General features: G+C 35.9%; 1 protein-coding gene across 2 annotated transcripts in view; it reads left to right on the forward strand.

Annotated features, from left to right (window-relative positions):
- The first annotated feature begins 735 nt into the window (after window positions 1-735).
- Window positions 736-24,144, forward strand: part of RBM46 (RNA binding motif protein 46) — a 44,442-nt gene continuing 21,033 nt past the window's right edge. For both annotated transcript variants that reach the window (XM_055085741.1, XM_007119484.3), the window contains exons 1-4: window positions 736-831; window positions 11,943-12,104; window positions 12,938-13,405; window positions 14,269-15,051. In XM_055085741.1, coding sequence (XP_054941716.1) covers window positions 11,954-12,104; window positions 12,938-13,405; window positions 14,269-15,051 — 1,402 coding nt within the window. In that variant the 5' untranslated portion in view covers window positions 736-831; window positions 11,943-11,953. The remainder of the gene's footprint in view (window positions 832-11,942; window positions 12,105-12,937; window positions 13,406-14,268; window positions 15,052-24,144) is intronic.

Raw genomic sequence — 24,144 nt, forward strand, 5'->3', positions numbered from 1 at the left:
CAAGAGCCACCTTCGGATTTAAACCTTGGTCCCGCCCACTCCCCCGCCCCCCTCCCTGGGGCTGGTCACTGATTGGGCGAGGCGTCATTCCGCGTGGGCTGCCAAGGCCACCAAGCGCTGCGCCAGCTGGGAGACCAGGCTAGGCGCGAGGACCGCGCGAGCTCCTCCACGTGGGCTCCCCTCCCCCCTGCGGCGACCACCGCTCCGACCGACTGGCGCCGAAACGGTGGCGGCGGTTTGTGGTCGTTGGTCCCAGGGATTTAGGACGAACATTTGAAGACCCGAGGGGTGAGGAAGGGATGGGGGCCGCGGGGACACTGCCAAACCGCTGGTAACGGGTGGGGACCCTGCCTCCTGGCTGCAGAAAGCCCTGTCCGACTCCCTGCCCCGGCAACTGAGCAGCGGGGACCCAAGCCCGGCGGGAGGCGGTGTTTGCGGGTTGCCCCAGCCCCGTCGAGCAGCGGGAGGGCAGGTGCCCTCGGCGTGGCTTCCCGCCCCAGGGGCATCTTTTGAGCAGACTGGTCCCGCCGTCGCCGCTCGCGCCAAGTGGCCTCGCAGGAAGTCCGCCCCCAGCCCCGCGGTCCCGTCGGGGCCCCTCTGCCGTCCCTTCCGTCCGCGGCGCCCTGCCCTCTCTCCGCCTTATTTCCGCTCTCCCCCGCCGCCTTCCGGCCGCTTCCCATCCGCTTCCCTCCATGTTGTTCTCCTAACACTCTTCTGTCGACCGCCGCAGGTCCAGGCCGCCCGCCTGACCTCCCGGTCGTGCAGCTGTTGTCGCGCCCGCGCGTCCCCTCTGGAGGCTTTGGGACGACGCCCTGGGCGTCCCACTGCTGGGTGAGATTTGGCAATTACGTCGTTCTTTTCATCGAGTTGTAACGGGGATGAGCCTCGAACTTTCTTCTCTGCCTTGGACTCTCTTCTGTTCCTCCCCAAGGGCTCTCATGTGTGTCGGGTGTTGACAGTGGCGGGCTGCGGGTGGAGAGGGCGATACTGACCCCTCTCCCCCGCGACAAGCGGCGTGCAGCCATGGCCGGTATACACGCGTGAATACCCGCACGGTATCATCTTTGTTTCCTAACGCCAGATGGTTTTAATTACTAATTAAATAAATTTTTGGGGGGGTACCGGAAAGACCGCTGAACCTGGAGTCAGGAGACCTGGGGTTTCATCCTTGCATGGGTTTGAATTCTGAGATCCTTGTGAAGATGCTTGGTTTATTTGGGCACCGTTGCTTCATATGTGAATTTAGTTTAGCTAATGTTGACGTTTCTTTAAGCTGTCTCTTTACATTCTTGATGAATACTCTATAGCCTTTATCGTATATGGTGATTCTAATATAGGCCAATATCATGGAACATCAGCAGGTGCTTTTAAAGACTTGCCTTCTTTTACACATCTGTACCACTTTGTGTTTGAGGATGATGCTATAGAACCAGGAAGCAGGATATGTTGCATGTATAAGTAGACTAACATATAAATAACATTCTCGTGTTGATAGAATTTTGCTTATTTAAATAATTAGAGGGCTTCCCTGGTGGCGCAGTGGTTGAGAGTCCGCCTGCCGATGCAGGGGACAGACACAGGTTCGTGTCCCGGTCCGGGAAGATCCCACATGCCGCGGAGCGGCTGGGCCCGTGAGCCATGGCCGCTGAGCCTGCGCGTCTGGAGCCTGTGCTCCACAACGGCCCGTGAGCCATGGCCGCTGAGCCTGTGCGTCCGGAGCCTGTGCTCCGCAACGGGAGAGGCCACAACAGTGAGAGGCCCACGTACCCAAAAAAAAAAAAAAATAATAATAATAATAATAATAATAATTAGAAGGTATTTTCCTTTCAAGAATCACTGCAGTGTATAGTTGAGGAGTTCGACAAACTTCCATTTAGAGCTTTTCAGAATTAAAGTTCATCATGGACTCTAATGATATATTCCTTTCCAGAGTACACATTAAAGCTATTCTATTTTAAGAATAGCTTGTTTGCAGTTATGTGCCATTATAGACATAAAGATTACTATTAGTGCTGCAGTTATTAAATATTAGCAGTGCCATAATTAGCACTGCTTCAGTTGCTAATTTTAACTTAAGAAGATGGAGTATTCAACTTGAACGTAATTACCTAAGATTATAATACATATCAACACTTGAAATATAAAGTGAAATGTAAAGTGTATATTTTATTGAAAAATAAGATGTAGCATTACTAGATATATAATGAGGTAAAATTATTAGTAACAAGAATATGCCCAATTTGTGGACAGAAATTAAGCCTTATATTTTTAAGGGTGTCATTTTTGTTGTTAGGAAACTTAGACATGCTAGTTGAAGGAGGGTTTGGTGTAAAATCTGTCCAGATATGCATATTAATGCTGGGTGTTATTTCTCATTTTATTACCTGAGAGTTGGTGAAGCAAGAAAATGAGGGAAGAAAATATGATCTCTGTGTTCAAATTGTAACAGATTTCAGGTGACAGATTATAGAAAACCTTATGTAAGCAATAGTAATGCATAATTTTATAGTAGTGTACAAGAATTTTGGTCCTATTGTGTATAGCTTTATCCGAAGTTCAAAGAGCATATTACACTTTTGTATTCAAAGCACTATTTTAAAAATTTATTTTTAGTTACAATTATTTTTTAAAGTAGTTCAATTTTTAAGTCTTTTCTGAATTTAAACCTGCCCTCCACAGCATTGCTAGAGGTTGTGAGACACCTAGTACTAAAACTTTTTATACTTTATGTATTTAACTTCTAGGAATAAAAATGTGCTCTCATTCTTTCATGAAAGTAATGGAATTGAACTGATCCATTTATACCCTTTTAATGTTAGACTTACACATCCATACATTTTTGATTAATCCTTCTCATTTTTCCAACCATGTTCCTGTAGTGCAGTCTGTCCCTAAAATGAGTTGTTGCTAAAAAACCTCCATTGACCTGCTAACCATGTACCACACTCAGTAACAACTGAACAAGTGAGGAATTTAATGCCATGTAATTTAAGGGATGCCTTAAAGATCTAATGTGCTTTCTATAAATGTATTTTGATATTTTAAAAATTAATACTTTTTCACTATTGCATTCAGTTTTTTAAAATCCAAATAAAATTTATAAAATGTTCATTTTCACAACTTCATAAATTTTTACAGTAATTCAGAAGATGAAGTTTCAACTTAAGTAGTTTGAACACAACTGACAAGTTCCTTTAGATGAATGATTAATTTTCATTTATATTTTGCTAAAATTGTGCTTATTTTTTCATTAATATATTTTCTATTTTGAAAGGCAGAAGGAATTTGAAATTTTATATTTTTGTTAACTTATTAAGATGTTTAATATTAATGAAGATATAGTTAGCATTTCAAGCTAAAGGCTTGATTCAAATTGCTGCTTGAATATCTATCCTGTGATTGGCTATACTATCTTGGACTTCAGCTTTATAGCTTAGTGGATTTTTTGTTTTTCTTTTTCTTCTACTTTTGAAACTGAGATGGAGAGGAATCTTTGAAAGTCCAAAGTTTAGGAAAAAAGATTTATCTGTGAAAGCTAGAGTTTATTGGGTACAACAACTTTTAATCTACCCTTCCCACTTTTTTTTTTTTGCATAAACCATGTATGCCATTCTCATGCTCAGGAGGACCCTCCTTCCTTTACTCAGATTCCTTGGGTCAGCAGGGTAGGAAGAAAGTTTGTAAAACACTTAGGACTGTATACACAGCTGAAAGTGGCAGAGGACTAATTGAGCCTTGGAGGCTTCAGTTGGTATGTCAGCTTTGTCATAATATATTGGACTGCTATGCTTCCTTGGAATTTTGGTAATTCTCAGATTGACTCTGGAACATTTTGGAATGAATATAAAGATATTGTATGCCTGTTTTAGATTTGATTTATAATTCTCTGGTTGAGGTTCTTGAATTCTGGCTCTTTTAGAAATGTATTTTGGTTAAATTAAGTATGGTCTTCATGTTAGATATTTTTAAACTTAATTGTGACTTTGATATGTGTATATGTTACTTGTGTTTTGGAGACTTTAAGAACATACTCCTTTCTAAAGAGGGTAGGATTGGTGGTGACTTTCCAGTGTATCTTATACTTATGTAATTTCAAGTTTTTATATTTTGATTGAGATTTCTTGAAATGTACTGAATATAACATACATTTCTAGTATTTCTTTAGTGAAAAGAGTCTTTAATGTGGAGTCTGGCCTATTGGGGGCTATAGATAATGTCTTCAAAAATATAACTTCAGTGACATGGATTAACCCAAAATATATGTCTACAAAGTAATTGGAGGGGTGGGGTGAGTTGCAGAAATCAGCCATTTAGAGCAGGCTACGTATTACAGTAAAAAAAAAAAAAAAAAAAGTCCAAGACTTCTTTGGATAAAATAGAAGCAGAAGCTGTATTTATCTATTATGTTTATAGGCAGTAAATTTCATGTGTAAGGTAGCATATTAAACTAGTCTTTTTGTCCTCATCCTTTTTCCTGCAGCCTGTTTTAAAAATGGAAATCTCACACTTTGCTTTTCTCCACATTGTATCAACATGATGTCTTTAGTGTAGTGGGCCAGTATGATGTCCTGTGGGATGTTTATTCCATTAAAGTTCCACTAGACTAAATGATAGAAGAGAGCCAGAGTTTATAAATCTCTGAGGGCTTGAGCCTCAGGTCTTTTCAGTTACTAGTTTTGTGACCTTAAGCAAATTTCCTTACCTTACTTACTCTTGACTTTCCAATGTATAAAATTGGAGGTGGTTTAAGGTCCACTTGCAATTATAATATTTTCTTACTGTGAAGTCTTCAGTGATGGTATAATGGCAAAACCTAGAATAAAAACCATCTTAAACAGAGAAAGGTAGTTATATCATTTAAAATGCTTTTGATTTTAAAGGAATGATAGTAGAAAAAAATTGTGTTCAAAGACAAAATGTTGGTTAACTAATCTTTCTCTCATTAATGATTTTGATTGTCAATGAGTAGCATCTCTTTTATAAGAATCTATTAATAATACATTGATTTATTTATTGGGATTTGATGTCACGTTAATAAAATATATTCCTGAAGTATAGTATAAGGTACACAGTTAGCTGAATATACAAACTTAAGACTTTTCCCTTGATAAGACTTCTTTCCTACTTCTGCCATTTAGTAAATATATGAGGCCAGTAAATTAAAAGAATCTGAAAATTATATAAAGAGAAATGAGATGTTACTAGCCATGATGAAATGAACATGGAAGGAGGAATTAAGGAAAAGCTGAACAGCTTTTTAACTTTTCTGGAGATGGGCCTTTACAATGTAGCTTTATTATTTAAAACAAAAGTTCTTTAGGATATCACATATACCAGTTCTTCAAGTGTAAATACATTTTTAAAATGAATTATCAGTACCCAAATAATACTAATGGGTGGATATTCTGTTTTATTACAAGGATGACAGAATGTTGACTATTTAAGCCAATGTTGAATTCTGTTACTATTCACTGGTTAGACTAGGGCAGATTTAAGTTGTTTTTTTATTATATTTGGAAAGATAGCTCTTAATTAAGCTTGCATATATGTGAAAGTTGTGTCTTGGAAGAGGGGGATAAGTTAGGTCATTTCATGTATGGAGCACCAGTTGGATTAGAGAGGAGGGTGGGAAGAACTGGTTGGTTAAACCTAAGAAGATGAAATTCAGTATGACTCTAAAATCTGGTTACTTGATATAGGCTAGGACAGATTTGGGTTTTTTTGTTTTTGTTTGTTTTTTTGACAGTTTGCTTAATTTGAACTTGTGAGTGTCATGCAGCTGTGTAAAACATGAAATCTTTCTCTGTACTGGTGGACTTTTCAGTCTTGGCCATCATGCTTTTAAAGGAAAAAGAGGATAGTGAGGGAACATGAAACTATACAAGAAGCAGTTAAAACACCCATTTTCCAAATGGCTCTATAGAAAGCTAATAGAGGTACTAAGGAAAATTAGGGTATCATATTGAAATGTTTGGAAAACACTGAGTTAAACAAAGCTGAAAGGTTTGTTTAACTAAAACTTTTTGTGGGCTTAAATATGCTGGTGTTCCTTGTGATGCTCTTAAGAGGAAGGTATAGTGATTCTCAGATGTTTTTAGGCATTGAACACAATTTTGAGGCCTATCTGTTAATAGCTCCTGGAATAATCATTTTAGGGACATCAATTTAGAAGATGTTGGCTTAAAGAAACTGGTAATGTTTAGCCTGGAGAAGAGAAGAATCGTTTTTCAAATGCAGTTATATGAAAGAGGCATGTTCAGTTTGGCCAGAAGAAGAATAGAGTCAGGACCTATAGGTGAAAGTTACAAGGAAAGAGATTATGATCCATTAAAAGGAAGAACTTTCTTCAAGAGTTAGCCAAACTTACATTGCTCTAGTGGATAGTGAGTTTGTTGTAAGAATTAAAGAATAAGATGGATGACTGCCCTGCAGCAATATTATAAAGAGGATGTAAACATCAGGTGGGTGGTTGAATTAGATGATTTTTAAGGTCTCTGATAAGTTTGAAATTATTTTATTAGGGGTTTTCCAAAAAGTTTTTGTTGATGGATTTTTTTTCCCTCTAAGTTTGTACAGTGTTGTGTTTTTTTTTTTAATTGTGTTGTAGTTTTTCAAAGAAGGCATGAATAACTGATTAGTTATTTTAACCTTTTTTTTTAAGCTATTCTGAAAAAAGTCTGGATTCAGGTACTGGTATTGCAGTTTATAAGTTATATGATCTCTGGCAAATTATATCACTCTTTGGAGATCTCAGATTATTAAATAACTAAAACGAGGGTAATATAAAGTAGGGGTTTAGGAGTCCAGTATTTAGGCAGATGGGTCTCTAATTTGCATATCTATCCTACAAGTGCTATGACTTTAGTCTCTCTTAGTCTTAGTTTATTTATTTTTAAAATGGAAAAGAATACTTACCTCACAGGGTAAGTACTAAATGAGATAATGTGTATAAAGTGCCTGTCGTCATGCAGCTTATATAATGTGGTAAATAAATGAATGCAGAAATAAGCATAAAATGGAATTTCAGAAATTAGTAAAGGTAAAAGTGTAAAGTGATTTGTCAAAGGTCTGTTGACTGAGAAGTAGAACCCAGGTCCATTACTTTTAGTTAAACCACAATGTCTCTCCCTGTCTCATTCTTTGAGCATTCAACATATGCCAGGGAATGTACATTGTGGTAGAGATCTGGAAATAAAAGACTAGACCCTTCTAAAACTCTGTCGGGGGTTGGAGAGGAGGAGCGGTAGGGGTTCACAGCCCAGCACTCTGAGATGGTAGCAGTACAAGGGAATACAGCACCTAATTTAGCATTGAGGAGGGAGGGTCGACAAGGGTTTTTTGGGAAAATATTAAGAGTGGGAAAGGCAAAGAAAGTGAGGAAGGACTGTGGGAGCAGCCTATGCAAAGGCTGGTATATGAGAACATGGCACATTTGCGAAATTGCAACTAGATAAGTGTTGTTGTTGACGTATAGTAAGAAATGAAGTTGGAGAGGGGTAGGTGGGCCAGGTTAGGAAAGGACCTTTATGACTTTTCTAAAAAAGAGTTTAGATTTTATCTTTACGGAAGAGTGGGAAATCCCTGAAAGGGCTTTCTGCTTTTAATAAACGTAGCATACTCTTGATATTCACAGAAAAGTGACAAATTAAGGTCCCTTAACTCCTCATTCCTACTTACCAATGATAACTACTGTTAAAGTTCCTTGTAAATTTTTCCAAAACTGTATGCCTTAATTTTTGTATTCACAAGCATCTGTGAGTGTATACATATATATCTTTAAACAAAACACACAGTTGATATATAGTAAAATGTATTGTTCTCCAACTTACTCTCATGTGATATTTCTTGAATATTTTTCCATATCAGCACACACAAATCTATGACATTCTTTAATAACTACATAACATTCCATTGTGTAGTTATACCATAATTTTTAAATCACTCCTCTATTGGTAGACAACTACATAGTTTTTAGATTTTTTATTTTGCATACAATGTTTCAGAGAACATGCTTGCACATATATCTTTATATACTTGTGCAACTATACCTATAGGTTAATTTCTTAATAATTGAATTACTGAGTATATGTACATTTTAGATTTTAATAAATATTAACAAATTTTCCTCAAAAAAATCATTCCAATTTAATGCATACCTGCCCAAAGTGTATGAAGTTATGTTAAGGATTTTTTTGAATTTTCTGTTAGATTCTTCATCCAACAAATAATTACTGAGTACCTACTGTGTACCAAGCGCTGTGGTGGGTAACAGGGAAAGTGTTCAAGGCAGGTGGAATCTCTGCTCTTATGCAGCCCAGAGTTTAAACCACAGAAAGTCTGCAGGTATTTTGTTTGGTCTCTACAGTTTTTATTATTGTTTTTTTAATTGAATTAATTTCCAGTTTTTTTTTCAACCCTGCAACATTTTGTTTTCAAGGAACTATGAATCTCTTGTAGAGATAATGCTCTCTGAAATGCAGGCTTAAAACATAGAAGGCATCTAACTGGATGATAATGATGATGATGATGATGATATTACTCTTTCCTGGATTGTAAGTCCTTTTAAGGCAGGGTCTGTGCGTGAACTCTTTTTTTTTTTTTTTTTTTTTTTTTGCGGTATGCGGGCCTCTCACTGTTGTGGCCTCTCCCGTTGTGGAGCACAGGCTCCGGACGCGCAGGCTCAGCGGCCATGGCTCACGGGCCCAGCCGCTCCGCGGCATGTGGGATCTTCCCGGACCGGGGCACGAACCCGTGTCCCCCGCATCGGCAGGCGGACTGTCAACCACTGCGCCACCAGGATGGCCCCAGGTGTTCCTTTTAAAATGAAAGATCATATTACCCTTGTGCTCAAAATCTCCAGTGGCTCCTCATTTACTCAGAATAAACCTTGAAGTCCTTCAGCACCTGACTTACAAGGTCTGTGTGATGTGGCAGCTTGTTACTTTGCTGACTTCATCTCCCACTGTTCTCCTCTTGGCTTTACCATACTGGTCCCCTTGCTGTACCTTATATGTGCCATGCACACTTCTACTCTTTGGCCTCTGTCCTCGTTTTTCCATTTGTGTTGAATGTTCTTCCCAAATAACTGCAGTGGCTAGGTTCCTCAATGTTATAGGGAGGCCTATGCTGATTATCTGTTTAAAATCACACCCTGTCTTCTGCAAACCTCTTCCCCACCCATGTGCCCTGTCTCTGTTCTTTTTCCCCCAACTGTTATCTTTTAACATATATTATTTACATATTACTTGTATTATCATTTGTTTTCCTTACTGGAGTATAAGCTATACAAGGGAGGAATTTTGGTCTTTTACTTACTGATGTATCCCAGACATAAGGAATAGTGCCTGGCACACAGTTGGTCCTTAATAAACATTTCTTGAATAAATGAATGAATTTGAGTTTGCAGTCCCTGGTCAGCAGTTTGTTTTTTTATTGTTTTATTAATTTATTATACAACAGTATTATTTTATTAGAAATTACTATTAATTATATATTGTATTAGATAGTAAATACATTTATAATGCTTATATGCAAAATACTATTTTAAGCACTTTATGCTTAATCCTGACAATAACTCTATGAAGTAGAAACTGTTACTATCTACCTTTTAGAGACAAACTGAGGCCAAACTTGCCCAAAGTCATAGCTAGTAAAGGGGAGGAACCAGGGTTCACATTTAAGCAGTTATTTAGGTACCTGAATTTGCTCTCAATTATGACACCATGCTGCTCTTCTTATTTGAGGGAAATTAGCCTTTTATTATGTTGTGTTGCAGATCATTTTTCCCTGTTTGTAATTTTCCATCCTAGTTTTGTGGTATTTTTTGCCTTCAAAATAGTTAATACTTAGGTAGTAAAAATAATCTAGTAATATTTTTCTTTGAGACTTTTTGTTTATTTTTTAGCAGGGCCTTCTTGACTCTAAGATTTAAAAAATAAATTTACCCATTTTTTTCCCTTAGTTTTGATTTGTAGGAGAAGCTTAAAGTAGTCATATACATATTTTATATCATCTTGACAGCGTTGTGGAGATTTTGTTTGTAAGAGACAAGGCTAAAACCTGGAACAATGGTTAGGAACCTAGCATGGTTGGCCCTCCGTATCCACGGTTCCACAGCTGCAGAGTCAACCAATCTTTGATTGAAAACATTTGAAAAAAGAAATTCCAGAAAGTTCCCCAAACTTGAATTTGCCAGGAATGCTGGCAACTATTTATATAGCATTTGCATTGTATTTACAACTGTTCATAAACCATTTACATTTTATTAGGTGTTCTAGTAATCTAGAGATGATTTAAAGTATGTGGGAAGAGGTGCATAGGTTATAGGCAACTACTATGCTATTTTATGAGACTTGAGCGTTTGTGCGTTTTGATATCTGTGGGAATCCCCTATGGATACTGAGTAATGAGGCACGACTATGCTAATTCAAGTAAGAAGTAACTGAGAACAGGCTGTGGGGATAGACAGGAAAAGATTGATTTCAAGAAATATTTAGGTGGACACAAAGCACCAAGCTGATCTCCCTGTGCTACGCATCTGCTTCCCACTAGCTATCTATTTTACATTTGGTAGTGTGTATATGCTTGTAATCTCTATATGGCAGTTGCCTCTCGATGAGAACAAGTTCTTTCTGATACATTTACCAAATGCATTTCATTTTTGAAAAGTAGAAATTAATTACATGCTCCATCAGCTGAAGGAAGGGAGGTCAATTTATTTCGAAATGGTAAAATTTACATGGAAAAATTCAACCAAAAGAAGTAAGAAATAGGTTTTGTAGGGTTACATTCAAGGTCTACAGTTGGTTCTACGCGATGTTCATGTCTTTATTTTTACAGCATTCTTTTTTTTTCAGATTTTAAAAATTTTATATTGCACATAATAGTTATTTCAAAGTTATTGAGAACTGTTAGATGCTGTGATAAAAAATAAAAATTCGTTCCTTCAAAAGAAAAGAAAAAAATATTTAGAAGGGAAAATATGCAGGTCTTTGTGACTGATAGCTGTGAGTCAAAGGAAGGACTCAGGGTTTAGTCCCAAGTTTCTGGTTGTGACAGTTTGGAGAAGGAGTAATACATACTCCTTGTGGTGCCATTTATTGGTTGGATGGATGAATTGATGGAAGTCAGGTAAAACAGGAAGGAACATGTTTGGAAGATAAAATGACATTCAGTTCTGGATCTGTTGAATTCAGGATGCCAAATGAAAACCTCATTCTCATTGCTCGTTAGGCAAACTCAGTAGGCAGTTTGATAAATGACTTTAATAGTAGTTTAATAAAGTAGTAGTTTATTAAGTTACTTTAATAGTAGTTTAATAAAGAACACTGGGCTGCTAAATTTAAGGCAATGAGGTAGATGGCAGGTAGAAGCTGTATGGGTGCATGAGCTACTCTCCTGCCGTGTTCAGAATTACCTCATTGGATGCAATAGGATTGCTTGGAAAGAAATTTAAAGACTGTAAAAAGATTGTGTGGGTGTGATGTGCATGATATGGATGTGTTTGTAGCTGTATTCCTCATCACTCAGAAAAACTCAGATATTTTAAAACAAGGAAGGACTTTGGAGGTCACCTAATTTTAGTTCTATCACTTTATAATTTCTGAATACTTTGTTACTACTTCTGCTTGCATTTTTCTCCTCTAACTCCCTTTCAGTTACATCTGTTTTCCCACTTATGTTTTTGTTGTTGCCTTTCTCTTTTTCACTTTTGACTTCCTTTCTTTGTAGATTAGGCCTTAAAAAGGTACTGCTTAATTGATCACAGACATTAAAAGAGGTTTCCAGCTTCCACTGCAAGGAAGAACTTTGGGGGCAGGGCTACAGTGATAACCAAATGTAGCAGCCACAACTATCCTTGGTTTTTTGCTACTCAAAGAAATGCTTCATAGATTCCTCCTGGCGCTTCATGTCATAAACACTGCTTTTAAACTTTGCTTTAGGAACTGCAACCATGAATGAAGAAAATACAGATGGAACAAATGGATGCAGTAAAGTCCGAACTGGTACTCAGAATGAAGCAGCATTACTTGCTTTGATGGAAAAGACTGGATACAACATGGTTCAAGAAAATGGGCAAAGGAAGTTTGGTGGTCCGCCTCCAGGTGTGAATTTGTTTATGTTCAAAAAATTGAATCTTTAATGTAGTCATTTACATCAGGTATATATCTCCACAAGTATCCCAAACAATAGCTCTTTTCTTGTAACCGCTTTAAGACGTCAGCAATCATTTTTACTGTTGGGAGGGAAAAGAGGTAGATTATATGTGTTATGGCATGTCTTTCCCTTACATTTTTTAACTCTCCTCTTGGTTTAAGAAGCAGTTGAGAAAGAAGTCAGGATTAGGTCAATCGGGAAAGGGTACTCTAGCTATGAAAGGGGAGGTCATTTGGGGAGGAATTTGAGAGTAGTGAGTAGAGGAGTGCTGTTTATACTAGATGCAAACAGGTTATTGGATATAATGTTTTGCCTTTCTACCAATAGCCAGTACAATTTCCTTGCTCAAACCCTCCAATTAACTTTCTGTCAGACTTTAAAGAAAATCTTGGCTTCTGACTGCATTGATAGCTACCATTTTACTCCTCCCTCAAGTATGCATTTCCTATACAGACCTGTATGCTCTGGTTGTTCTAATATAACTAATATAAAAAGCACTTGCTTTTCTTTTTTCTGATGTATCCTCAAGGCTCATTCCCTCATTTCATTCAGGCTTTATTTTTCTCCATAGCACTTATTACTTATTGTCTCCTTTCTCTGTTGAATATAAGCTTCATGAGGGAAGGGGGCTTCTAGTTTGTTCACTGTTGTATCCCCAACACCTGTAATAGTGCATAGCACATAGAAGGCTCACAGTAAATTTGTGGAATGAATTACTGAGTAGTGAACATAAATATCTTATTAGAATTTATTTGTCTGTTTATTTATTTTTGTCTTTCAGGTTGGGAAGGTCCACCTCCACCTAGAGGCTGTGAAGTTTTTGTAGGAAAAATACCTCGTGATATGTATGAAGATGAGTTAGTTCCTGTATTTGAAAGAGCTGGGAAGATATATGAATTTCGACTTATGATGGAATTTAGTGGTGAAAATCGAGGTTATGCTTTTGTGATGTATACTACAAAAGAAGAAGCCCAGTTAGCCATCAGAATTCTTAATAATTATGAAATTCGACCAGGGAAGTTTATTGGTGTGTGTGTAAGCTTGGATAATTGCAGATTATTTATTGGAGCTATTCCAAAGGAAAAGAAGAAGGAAGAAATCTTGGATGAAATGAAGAAAGTTACAGAAGGAGTTATAGATGTCATTGTTTACCCAAGCGCAACTGATAAGACCAAAAATCGCGGTTTTGCATTTGTTGAATATGAATCTCACAGAGCTGCTGCTATGGCTAGGAGAAAACTAATTCCAGGTAAACTTATCCTTTTTCAAAGGTTATTTTTCTGTGTTAACCTTACTATACATATGGACAGACAACAGTACCTCATAGATCAATTTATGAAAATATGTAGTGCCCTTAAAGAGGAATGGAGATTGTTTAAGGAAGTAAAATAAATCAAGTGATTCCAAAAGACATGAAGCTGATCTTATGAGTCATTATTTATAATAATTTACTGATTTACTGAATGTATACATTTTAATTTAGCTGTTAATTGTTGTTTGATAAAAATACAAAGGACAGTACCTAATTCTTCTAATAAAGGTCCATCTTTGAAGTGTTTTTGTTCTTTTGACTTTTTTTTTTTTTTAGAGTTGGTGTGAGTCCTCTGATTAGGTAGTGCCTTTTATAATTTATTTATTTATTTATTTATGGCTATGTTGGGTCTTCGTTTCTGTGCGAGGGCTTTCTCTAGTTGTGGCAAGCGGGGGCCACTCTTCATCGCGGTGTGTGGGCCTCTCACTATCGAGGCCTCTCTTGTTGCGGAGCACAGGCTCCAGACGCGCAGGCTCAGTAGTTGTGGCTCACGGGCCTAGTTGCTCCGCGGCATGTGGGATCCTCCCAGACCAGGGCTCGAACCCGTGTCCCCTGCATTGGCAGGCAGATTCTCAACCACTGCGCCACCAGGGAAGCCCTCTTTTGACTCTTAAAATTAATTTCACCATAAGTTGTGGTTAGGTTTGCCTTAGTAAAAACTGTTTTGTGAGTAGGAAACTAATGCTGACCAAATATATCGATATGTATTTGAGTTTCTGCTTCTTTGGAAAAACAGTTTTACTTAATTTTGACTTTTATTTGTTTTAATTGTCTTCAAATTAATTTATTCTTTTTTACAGGAACCTTCCAACTGTGGGGCCATACCATTCAGGTAGATTGGGCTGACCCAGAGAAAGAGGTTGATGAGGAAACCATGCAGAGAGTTAAAGTTCTCTATGTACGAAATTTAATGATCTCAACTACAGAGGAAACAATTAAAGTAGAATTCAATAAATTCAAACCTGGTGCGGTTGAACGAGTAAAGAAACTTAGAGATTATGCTTTTGTTCACTTTTTCAACCGAGAAGATGCAGTGGCTGCTATGTCTGTTATGAATGGAAAATGCATTGATGGAGCAAGTATTGAGGTAACACTGGCAAAACCTGTAAATAAAGAAAACACTTGGAGACAGCATCTTAATGGTCAGATTAGCCCCAATTCGGAAAACCTGATTGTGTTTGCTAACAAAGAAGAGAGCCACCCCAAAACTCTAGGCAAGCCACCAACTCTTCCAGCTCGTCTCAATGGCCAGCATAGCCCGAGCCCCCCTGAAATTGAAAGATGCACTTATCCATTTTTTCCTGGAACAAAGCTTACTCCAATTAGTATGTATTCTTTAAAATCCAGTCATTTCAATTCTGCAGTAATGCATTTGGATTATTACTGCAACAAAAATAATTGGGCACCACCAGAATATTATTTATATTCAACAACAAGTCAAGATGGGAAAGTACTCTTGGTATATAAGATCATTATTCCTGCTATTGCAAATGGATCCCAGAGTTACTTCATGCCAGACAAACTCTGTACTACTCTGGAAGATGCAAAGGAACTGGCAGCCCAGTTTACGTTACTTCATTTGGGTAAGTTTAAAAGTACTTTAAACAATATTGTAGAATATGAAATTAGGAAGTATTATTATAGATTATTTATAAATTCATTTCTTTTGAACTCAACATTAGTGGTGAGTATTTAACATAAATTTTACCTCAATTTTGTGAATTCATGGTAAATTTTGTTGAGACTTTTCTTTTGTATAAACTTCCTATATTTAACTATTTAAACATTACTTACTTGGGGGGGATCATTTAGTTTTGATTTACTTTAGAGTTCATGATCCTGTTTCATCAATTTACTGTTTTTGTAATGACTAATCCTCATTTGAAATGATTTCTATATAAGTTACAAGATTTGTTACTTAAACTAATTTATAAGAGTGTTACTGCATCTTTGGTGAAGTCTACACAATAATCTTTTTTTGAGGGCAGGGATAGGGAGTTGGTAAAATCAGAGGCATTTCAGATGGGTCATGTGTAGACACAACCTTATGCTCACCAATCTGGAAATCTGTCATTATTACTCATGAAAGACAAAAAGCATTATTAAGAGATGTTTATGACCATTCTCTTTAATTTCATGCTTTAAAAAAAGTAAGTTTCTCTAAAGCATTTGAGGGATAATTAAGACAAGCTTTGGGCCATATGCTGACTAAATATTTGGCATTGTGAAGGAGGAGATGTAATATCGCTCTGGTATTTTCCTACTGCCTGTTTGTTACTGTGTTAACCTCTCCCCTCCTCCCTCCCCCTGCACCAGTTTGTCTCATTTTTTAATGCAGCTGTAGATTTCAGTTGGTTATTACTTCATGCTCAAAATAATATTTATTAGAAGAATATTGGCTTATTGAAAAGTCCAATAGAAAGAAAAGGTCTCCTACTAAGGATTATAATTGTTCTTGATTATAATTGTCAAAGTCATAGCTTAAATTGATTTGTTATATAGTTGCAGAATCATACTACTGAAGCTTATATCTATTTAAAGTTGATATTCTCAAATTTGGTAAGAAAAGGAAATCGAAAAGGAAAAACATTGTCAAAAGGGAGAGTAATTTTTATACACTATATAGCCTTGCTTATCCATCATGGCCACTCCCATGGTATTATGATGAATATTTTTAGGAGATTCTGATTAGGAGGTGGAGTCAGAATTTTAGAGCTGAAGGGAGGGTTCCCTGCAAGAAACTTTTCAGCAGTGTCCTCAATTTACTTTGGAATTTGGGAATTTTACAATCATCTAAGTTAATAAAGTCTTAGGTATGATTTCTGTTAATTTACAAAATAGAAATCCTTCCATTTTTATTTTAATAAAGACAACTGAGTTAAAGATAAAATTAGGTGGATAGCAAGTGATTAACATTAGGGTTCTTAGAGCAAATTGGATTAAATTATTCTTTTGGAGTGGAATATTAGGCTTTCAGTTGCTGAGCAAGATATTTGTGTCTGATTTAACATGGTAATGCTGAAACATTTTATTTCTATATCCATTCATTTCCTTTACAAATTTAACTTAAATTTCCAAGATTCTTAAAACTCTTTTTAGTTTGTCAGAGTTTCTATTTAAACATGGTTTACCCATCTGCTTTTATTTCGATTTTTAAGATGTTTTTTACTTGAGTCGTAGGCCATAGTTAACTCCTATTTCCCAAAGAAAATCACTGTTCAGTTATAGCATTTCCAACTTGATTATGTTCATTAGGGATACAGTTAGCTTCGAGAATTGAAATTCTTAGAGGGCACAGACAGTTTGCTTTAGTCATTCTATTTCAGATTTTATAAAGTTTATATCAAAACTGCTTATAATAAAAATCTGAACAATTTGTGTTTTATATATTTTTTCAGTTTTAGTTCATCATCAGAGGCAAAAGCTAAGATCCAAATATAAGCCAAAAATTTCAATTAAATACTAGGGCTTGTAAACACAAGGCTTGAGGCCTTGTCTACAGACAGTACCACAAATATCCTTATTGTGATTGACTAGGAGTATCAGTGAAGCTTGAGTTATGAGGCAACTAAGCAGGAAAAGAGAGAGAATTCAAGGAAGTGGAAGAATCAGAGATCAGGGGTCTAGGAATCTTTGATAAGAAAGCAAATATCAGATCTTCAGAGGTCATTAAAGTAGGGGCAGGAGCTATAGACAGCCAGGAAGTTACATATTGCCACAGGGCAGGTTAAGAATAGATTGAATATTGTTGGCAGTGTTCGGGCTTAGCTTTTCCTTTTGTTAATATTGGATCCTCTGGGCTTTAAATAGCTGATGCCTTTTTATGTGCAGTTTCCTTTAGATAAAGGGTGTAGGGTTTTGCTGGATGGCTCAGGGTTGAGAACATTTTGTGGTAGTGATGTGTTTTTAGAGGGGAAGGGATACTGTGTTACTGATATATCCTGCATGTTTCAAGCATTGGATTGTTTTGAGATCTTGAGAGGTTGCTACTGGTTCCTAGAGTCCCTTAAATGCAGTTCGTTATCATCCTTTGCCTCTGTTTTCTTGAAGAATTTGAATCTAATTTTCTAGATAGTGAATTTAACTGCTATTTTAAGATCTTTTCTTTGGGTGTAGTATTTTTTTTTTTTTAATTTGCTTTGACACTCTTCTGTTACCCTTTCAGTTTTGATGCTATTTTGAGCATTACTATCAAATCTTACCTTAATGATCTTTTGCTATTATATGTGATATAAACAGTCATTTACCTTTTTATTTCAGAGCTCTTTAAGAATGTGCTTTTACTATCCACATTGTTTTGGCATTACCACGCCCATTTTTCAAGTCTGAAAAATAAAAGAGAAAAAAATTAGACTTTATTTAGTTAAATGATGATCATTGGTGTTGAGAAAAATAGAAGTTTTTTCCAAGGGAGAGCAGGTATCTATATAAGTACTAAAGCCAGAGTACTTCTGGTGACCGTTTAGTGCTCCTACTAGAATCCCAGATGTTCTCATTGCATAGTACCTTAAATTTTTAAAATATTTTTTTTTGGTTCCATTTATAGCGAGCCTTATTTTAAGCAAAATATTTTAAGAAAAGCTGAAAACTGGGGTTAATGCCAAAATTACCCCCCCACACACACCTTTTTTTACTTCAAAGATAGAGACTGTCTCCATCTCCAAAATGTCACAGAATAACCTCCCTAACCTCCCTGGGACTCAGCACCCAACCAGCAGGGTAAGAAATTATTTATCACCTGGTTATATTAGGAAGCTGTAATAAATAGGATACTTACTGGGTTTAATGGGTAGAGTACAGACTTGGGGGCTAGGAGATAGGTTCTATACTAAATATTTGATGTATGGAAACATCTTAGGTCATTCAGTATCACATCTTTTTAAATAAGCCTTTTCTATCTCATAATTTTGTATCTGTTTAATAATGGATCAGACTATCAGTGTGAATAATCCTGCTTTTGCTAAAACTTTGCCTCTGTTTTGAATCTGGGCCTTCTAATATTGCCACTGCTTTCCCCTGGAGGATTCTTCACCATCTACGAGATCAAAATCAAGGAGATAAAGGAAAGTCTTAGTTTTGAAGAAGAAAGTCCTGGAAAATATTTAGTGGAAGGAGGGAGGTAGCCTCAGTGTGTGTTCATAATTCATTTTATTAAATAATTTATTAACAAATAACTGTAGGCAAGGCATTTCTTGTCTCATTTCTGTGTTTGTGTAATCCTGATGCAAGTGGTAGTTTTTTACTTTGAATGACCAGCTGAAACTTTTAAAACAGAGGTGAAGAACCTCTGTCACAAACGAGCTTGTGCCATTGATTTAATTTCATCTGACTTTTGTACTGTTGTTTTGGCCGTGACTGATAAAATTTAATTAAAGAACAAATCTGTTTTGAATGCCTCTCATGTGTTAATTGTACTTTCCTAAGCAATCTGGAGCTAAAGATAAATAAAACATTGTTTTGGCTCTTAAGGAGTCACAGTCTGCTGAAGAAGGCAGAGACACAAACTCTAAGCATAGGTTATTTGGGGAGTACAGAGGAAGGGGACGCCTCCCACCTGATCTGGGTTGTAAATCTTGAGGAGAGTTTATGGGCAGAAAGGGGCACAATATGAGCAAACACCTATTAGAAAAACAGCGTGATGGTGACTTAACGGCAAACATTTCTGTATAGCATTTGCTTTGGTGATTTCAGTGAGATTTTAAGAATTAGAAATTGAGAAGATGTGGACTTTTAGTTAACTGAAATTTTATCAGTCCTGCTTTTTGAGACTTTGCAAGATTTTTTTTTTTTTTAGTACAACTGTGTTGACTGTGCTTGCTTTCTCTCTAAGTAATTTTTTTCTTAGATGAATCCATTCTGATTTGTGTGGACCATTTTATGTGTGAATATTCATCTTTTTTATATCTTCTGTACTTTCTTCAGTATTCATTTTGTGTCTGACTTGCATATTGCTTCTCCTGTTTTGACTTTGTAATGACAAACATCATCAGAAACTTTAATTTTTTTCTCATCATTGAGTGCTAAAATATTTAATATATATATATATATTCTAAGCATGATAGCCATTGTGTTTGCTATCCCTTTAATATCATTTAAAGATTAGGGGATTAGGTTTTGATTTCTGTTATCACTTGTAAGTTGGTTGAAAGTTATTGAAATAGACACAGCAGGATGAAGGTATACTATTCTGAGAAGTTTTAATCTGAAAAATAATTGGTGCTTTTTTTCTTATGAGCTATCATTATTTCCAGATTGATGGGCAGAAATGCAAAAATAAAATTTTGATTTAAAAAATTTGCCAATAAATTGCTTTGAAACAAAGAGGAACCTTCTCTAGTTTTTTTAAATTTAAGAAGTAATTTTAGAAGACACTTAAGCTAAGTATAATATAATGGTTATATTATAGTGAAATTTTATTATAAATAATTAGAAGAAAAATAATAATACTTTTAGAAAGTTATTCTTTTCTTTCCAGTTTTAATTACAGATCTAACTTTTATACTATTTCAAACTTACATTTTAAAGAACAAAAATAATTTGCTGAATTGGCTTTAAAATTCACCTAGTTACGTAGGATGAGCACCAGCATTTTATACATTGATTTGTTTTCATATGACCAAGTGGTGAGATGAAAATTCCATTAACTCAACTATGTTTCTTTGACTCTCTGAGAGGGCCCAGTGTTCATGAAAATGTGTTTCTATTCCTCTTGAAACTTACATTTTTTTTTTCTGAAAGATCATCATCTGGTATTACTCATAATTCTTATCTTACTAACACTTGTATTAACGGACCATAATTGTTACAGAGTTGCTGCTGTGAGAGGAGAAGCTTAACAGGGTAATGAGTAGTCAAGTAAAAGTAAAAGAAGCTGTAGTCTCAGCTGCCAACAAATTGTGACCTTGAAATGGGCAATGAATCATTTACTCTTTGTGGACCTCAGTGCCTTCATCTCTAAAGTATCAGGGTTTTACTTGGTGACCTCTAAGGACATTTTTCTCCCCCAAATTATGGTTTTGTTTAAAACATGACAAAAACTATGAAGTACAAAAAATAATACTTGAGTTTTTTGTGTGTGTGTACTGAGATAGATATTTGAATTAAAAATAGTTTAAAATCAAGAGCTACTTTTGTAGGAATTAACTTCTCAGTTTAATATTCCTTTCTTCATATATAATAATTCAATGCTTATATTTGTCCACTTCATAGCAGAACAACTAGATAAAAAAAATGAGTCAGTTACCTGTTTCATTTTCATGATGACAAGTAATTACTTTTTATTTCTTTCCCTGAATTTGTCAATTAATTATAATCAAAACCAAGATTTTATAAAACAACCTAATTACTTAACAGTTTGGAAATTAGTTTTCTTTTTGTAACAGAAAATCTAGGAAAATAATGATGTATATTAAAACATATCATGTGACCAGTATTTGTTCCATAGTTATGTTATTAACTGATGAATGTGATCATGTGATTTCATTTACTTTATACATTTATTTAGTCATGCTTGATCCTCTGTCCTACAATTTCTTAGTATCTTTGGTTAATACATTCCTAAAATATTTGTTCTAATACACTGGTTTTAATAGTAGCTACTGCTATTTAATTTATAAATGTAATATATGATATTTTTATTTAATATTTTTAAAAATCATGGTTTGTAAATTTTCGCCTATTGTATCAAAGGCCACACAATAAATTTTGCATGTGCATTCTTAGATGTCAGCAGCAATTCATAATTTTGCCACATGATATCCCCTAAATTATTTTTCAGTGTGGCTTTAAAAGGAATTTCAATGTTGTATTGATTTTTCTCTCCTCTAAGGCTTACTTATTTGGGGGGGTTTAGAATAGTGAAAATCTATGTAGAGGTTGCACTGTCGTGCCTTTATTTCTGTTTCCTGTTTAATATTTAGTAGACAGTAATTGCTTGTGCTATAGAATGAATGAACTAGTGAATGGAGACAGAAAATGTTTTGGAAAAATGGTTTTACTGTGATGAATTTATTCTAGTGATCATCTGTGCTTTTAAACATTTTAAGATTATTCAATGTGAGTTGCTTCCAGGCCTTTTGGTTAAGATTAAATATAGTATCTACTTTTATTAGTTAATTTCAGATATATTATCTATCCTAGAGCAGTTCATCCTCTATCCTAGAAGGATACATCCTCTATCTAAGATCTGATAGTGTGTTACCTCTAAGAGGAGTGCATCTCCCTCGAGATTCAAAACAAAAGCACACAAAATAAAAAAACTCTAATTAGAATCTCTAAATTGCCAATATGTTAATAACAACTTGGATTTTCTTGCCCTTAAATTTGTAATATATGGTTAAAGATCTATTAGTTACATGTGGGCCATTCCTTACAGCAAGTGACATTTGAGCTGTAAAAATGGCCTGTATATTGATTTTTATATATATATAATAATTAACATTTTAAGAAAATGATTTATTTGGCTAGCTGTATACCTTCCTGCATTGCTTTTAATAAACATAATCTTACATACCACCCTGATAATTATTTCTACTATAAATGTATTTATAACTTTATGTTAAAAAGCATATAGGAATGCAGTCATTAGAAAACATGTCTGTTGTAATTGTATTGCCTGATAATTTGATGAGTATATTCTGAACTCCCTTATTCTTACATGTTTAAACAGTATAGCTTGATTTTTATATACAGATTAATCAAGAATAAACGTGAATAAATAAACATTGTAAACTAGGATGTAAAACTCCAGCTTCTTTTATACAGTAGTTATGTTGACCTTCACTTTTTCTTTTGCATATTTGATTTCCTTTCATTATATTTTCTAAGGATGTTATTTCTAGAGATACTTCACTTTTTTTTTGTAAACCTGTTTTATAGGTGGATTGTTGTAAACCTACAAGCCCATGAAATTAATTTTTTTCTTGTTACCTTTGTTTCAGCATACATGTTCCAGTCTGCTTGTTTACTGGCCAGATTAGGGGGTAAACAGATTTACAGCAGGTGTGCCATATGTGTCTATGGCCTTTTTTTTCTTCTGCTGCTATGTCAATTTTTGGTCCAAAGGTGACCAAATATGTAGTTATAGATTTGTTAAAGTACAATTTCCCCCCACTATCCAAGTTAGAGCATTCCTGTGAAACCTTTTGTAGGCTGAAATGGCATAAAGCGAAGAAGCAGTTAGCTTAGGACACATCTTGCTAACAGATGGACAAAATAAATCAAGGTAAAGCACAAATGCTCACAGACACAGTTCAAAGCTATGATGGCTTGATGCTGAGGCACTGATGTAGTTCTGGGGGAAGGATCTTGGCCATGCCAGTCTGGATGTTCAGGCTGCATGCTGCCTTTATAAAGAAATTGCTACAAAACAAACCCTGAACGCTATTTTTGCTTTTTGCTTTTTTTCACAGAAGTGAAAATCCTCTTTGGATTTCTTTTGGTTAGCAAAAACAGATACTAATGTATGGTGTAAAGTGAACTTTTGAAAAGTGAGGGATACCTGTATTGGATAATTTGGGGCACAGAATTTAAAAGTTTCCAAGTGAGCCATTATGATTCTTTGAAAAACAGGTTTAAAATTGTATTCTGCACTATAAAGTTATAATTTTTACCAAAAGCAAAATAATTCAGACAGAGAAATGTTTACTCATTTAAATGTCTTACTTGTGTGTATTAGGTGTCTACATATATTTGAGAGATCACACATCAAGTTTCCTTGAGGGATTCCTAGGTGTAAAATTTAGATATATCAAGTATAGGAATAATGAAGATATCAAAGCATTGGAAAGTTAATTTCTTTTCTCTTAAGAACTAGAGGGAAAGAGGAGATACTGAGCAAAAATAGGATTACTTACCCTGTGAAAGCACTCTTTTGGCTTCTGAGGGGGATTTACAAATATGATGAGATAGCTGTGTTTGTTTTTCCTTCTTTATTTCTTAAGTCTATGATTTACTGACTTAAGATTTTTAAGTACTTGTATTGAAATGCGTCTAGGATATCTGTGACTCTCTAGGATATCTGCTCTTTTTGTGGTACGCGGGCCTCTCACTGTTGTGGCCTCTCCCGTTGCGGAGCACAGGCTCCGGACGCACAGGCTCAGCGGCCATGGCTCACGGGCCCAGCCGCTCCGCGGCACGTGGGATCTTCCCGGATCGGGGCACGAACCCGTGTCCCCTGCATCGGCAGGCGGACTCTCAACCACTGCGCCACCAGGGAAGCCCAATATCTGCTCTTTTTTACAATCATCTATTTCTCATTTATGCACCAGTGTCTTTTTTAAACCTCACGTTTCCTGATTTTTACAAATATTTGCACTTTTATTTATTTACTTGCTTATTATTTTTATTTATCGTGGTTTATGCCACAAGCAGGGAGTGGTATGTTACTGAACATGACTTGGGAGGGAGGATGAACAGCCTTTTTCCATCAATCGTCTTAGGCTTTGGCAAGTAGATTGATGTCAGCCAGTCTTTGATTTAAATTGGTAAATAAGGCAAATTTCATTGCCTTGAGATTTTATCTGAATTTTTAGGCAGTAATGATTATTTTCAGTTCTTTTAGTCTGATGTTCTATTTTTAAAGTTTTTATATGAGAAGAATTTCTATAGTCAACTAGCAAATATTTATGTTTAGATATGAGGTATGAATAAATTGAAACTAAATAATTCAAATGTTG

Source organism: Physeter macrocephalus, chromosome 7 (genome assembly GCF_002837175.3).
Source record: "Physeter macrocephalus isolate SW-GA chromosome 7, ASM283717v5, whole genome shotgun sequence".
Classification (NCBI taxonomy): Eukaryota; Metazoa; Chordata; class Mammalia; order Artiodactyla; family Physeteridae; genus Physeter; species Physeter macrocephalus.